Here is a 2,405-nt window from a genome sequence, read left to right as displayed (position 1 = left end):
TCTCTGCATGTTCAGACCTCTGGATTGCAGAATGAGCCTTGAGATACATTCTTGAACTTGACTTTGTAAGTCTCTTGGTAACCTGTGAAAACTTCCTCTCCTCTTTGAGCTTCAGTTTTCTTACCTGTAAAATGAAAGAATTGGATAACTTCCAAGGGGCATCCCAGCTCTAGTGTTCTATGTGTAGATAACTCTGGCTTCTTCATTCAGCCATATGTCATCTAATCCACAAGTATCTACTCAGAGGCTATCTTGTGTTAGGCTATGGCCAGGATCAGGGGATGGAGGCTCAGACACCAAGACGTGGGTCCTGCCCACCAGGAGCTTGTGGTCCACTGAGAGCTCATGATCTTATGAGTACAGAGAAGATGCCTCTGAGGAGCCCCTGGTGGCCAAGGAGGCTGTGTGTTGAGGGCAGTGGACAAGAGTTGTGTCCATCCCTTCCCCGCAGAGAGAGGTGAGTGCACGTTCAGTCCTCCCAGTGCCTCCTCCAGTGTCCTGATCTCCTGCTTGGAGATGCTGGGGACAGAATGGAGACAGCGTAGAGTCTAAAGTCCTCTACCCCTCCCCGTCCCCCATTACAACAGTCCTTCAGGACCTCCTCCCCAACCCCAGACAGAAGTGGAGATGTGGAAATCGTCTGCCAAGTCCCCAGAAAGTGGTCCTACCATGAAACCAGGGGGCGATGGATTTAGTGTTTCTCTCGAAGCCAGCTCGGCGAGGCACCTGCTCCTCCTTGAACCAGCGGACGATGACTTCTTTGGAGACTGGACGCAGTGGACGCTCCCAAGTTCTGCTGCAGAGAAGGGAGGGCAGGAGGTCAGGGGAGGGGAGCGGAAGAAAAAAGCGAGAGGAAGGAAGGAGCAAAGGAGGGGAAGGGAGGGCGGGGAGAGGCAGGGGCCGCTGAGAGAATGCACGTGAGCAATGCCCACGTTCGTGCCCGTGGAGCGGACTAAATGAGCCCAGGCACTTAGAGGCACTTTTGTGGATTCTAATGTACCAGCTGTTGTTATTTTTCCCAAAGCAAACTATTATCATTTGCTTCAAAAAAAAGCCACACAGGTGGGACTGAAAAGAGGCTAGGAGGAGATGACTGGATACGAAAAGGCACATTTTCCCTCGAGACTGGCCAGGGCAAAAACATCAGCATCGATGAAGAAGGATCCTGGTGGAACAAGAGCACATTTGTCAGTATGTGAGTGTCCCCCGTTCTTCCGCCTCCCCCACTGAGGAGAATTCTGGGTTTTGCCCCAGCCACGTCTCCCCTCCCTGCCCTCACAGGGGTGCCTGCCACTGCCAGCCAGCGCCCGTGACCCTGTGGGACAGAATCGGGACAGTGCACAGAGACCAGAGAAGCTGGGTTTGCCCAGAAATGGCTGAGATGCCCCACAGCACGGGGAAGGGAGAAGACAGGGAACAAAACTACGCATTGTTGGCTGTGGACGGGGAGGGGTGAGGGACTGAAGACACCGACCGTCCGATGAGAGGAGCGTGAAGAACTTGAGGGTGCTGAGTCACACGGTGCTTAACGCTTCCTCACGAGTGAGCCAAGATTTTCACAGCTTTCCTGCCTGAAATGTGGCTTTTGAAGGCACGCACAGACTAGGCCACACCAGACCCTGCCATATCTAGCCTGTGCCAAAACGAGCACATGACGTTGTGACACGAACAGGCACCCTCACTACCTGCTGAATCAACGTGTAGTGAGAGCGCGCTGCATTCATTCATGCTGTTAAAACACGGCCTCTGAAGAACAAGCCACCAATCCCCCCGAACAACCACAGCCTCTTCAACGTTTCCAGCTGAGTGACAGGAACCCAGAAATTCTTATCTTGTCATTGCCATGCACCTAACGGTACTGGCATTTGGAGGCCACCACTCTCGTCATTTTTTATAAAATAAGCAGCAGCCGTCCCCTCACATAGTCTCTGTTTGTGCCCTGTACCCACGCTTCGACACTGAGCGCAGCACCTCCTTGCAAGCCCCAGAATGAATCCACTTGGCATATGTTTACTTGCCCTAAAATGAATCCACTCACACACGCACGTGCACACAAATGCACACACAAACAGTAGTGAACGCTGCAGATTTTAGGAAAGATGTTGCCAGAAAGACAGAGGATGAGATTACACTGCACAGCTGAAAGCCTTCCGTCGAGTGAGCTCTCCGACTCTGATCTCCCCTCGCTGCCTGCAGGCCGTCCTTTACCCCTCACCCGCACCATACCCCGCAGCCCTCCAGACTCCATCTCTGCTGCACCCTCCCTCCTCAGTCACCTTGGACATGAAGATGACTTCACGAAGGCAGTCATAGGGCAGCCCTGCCCCCCAGGACTCCTCCTCCTTTGTATCCCCCCAAAATAATTGTGCTCAGGGGAAAAAAAAGCCTCTAGTTTCTAGGACTCA

At 53.1% G+C, this 2,405-nt stretch overlaps 1 protein-coding gene across 1 annotated transcript in view; it reads right to left on the bottom strand.

Moving 5' to 3' along the window:
• Positions 1 to 668: 668 nt before the first annotated feature.
• The window catches only part of SH2D4B (SH2 domain containing 4B), a gene marked incomplete at both ends in the record, with an annotated part of 39,951 nt that continues 38,214 nt past the window's right edge, over positions 669 to 2,405 (bottom strand). Inside the window, one exon of the mRNA XM_008594820.1 lies at positions 669 to 796. Within this exon, the coding sequence (XP_008593042.1) occupies positions 669 to 796 (128 nt within the window). The remainder of the gene's footprint in view (positions 797 to 2,405) is intronic.

This window comes from Galeopterus variegatus, unplaced genomic scaffold (assembly GCF_000696425.1).
Source record: "Galeopterus variegatus unplaced genomic scaffold, G_variegatus-3.0.2 Scaffold11645, whole genome shotgun sequence".
In the NCBI taxonomy this organism is placed as follows: Eukaryota; Metazoa; Chordata; class Mammalia; order Dermoptera; family Cynocephalidae; genus Galeopterus; species Galeopterus variegatus.
The sequence above is the reverse complement of the archived record's forward strand: the minus strand, read 5'-3'. Positions and strand labels throughout refer to the sequence as shown.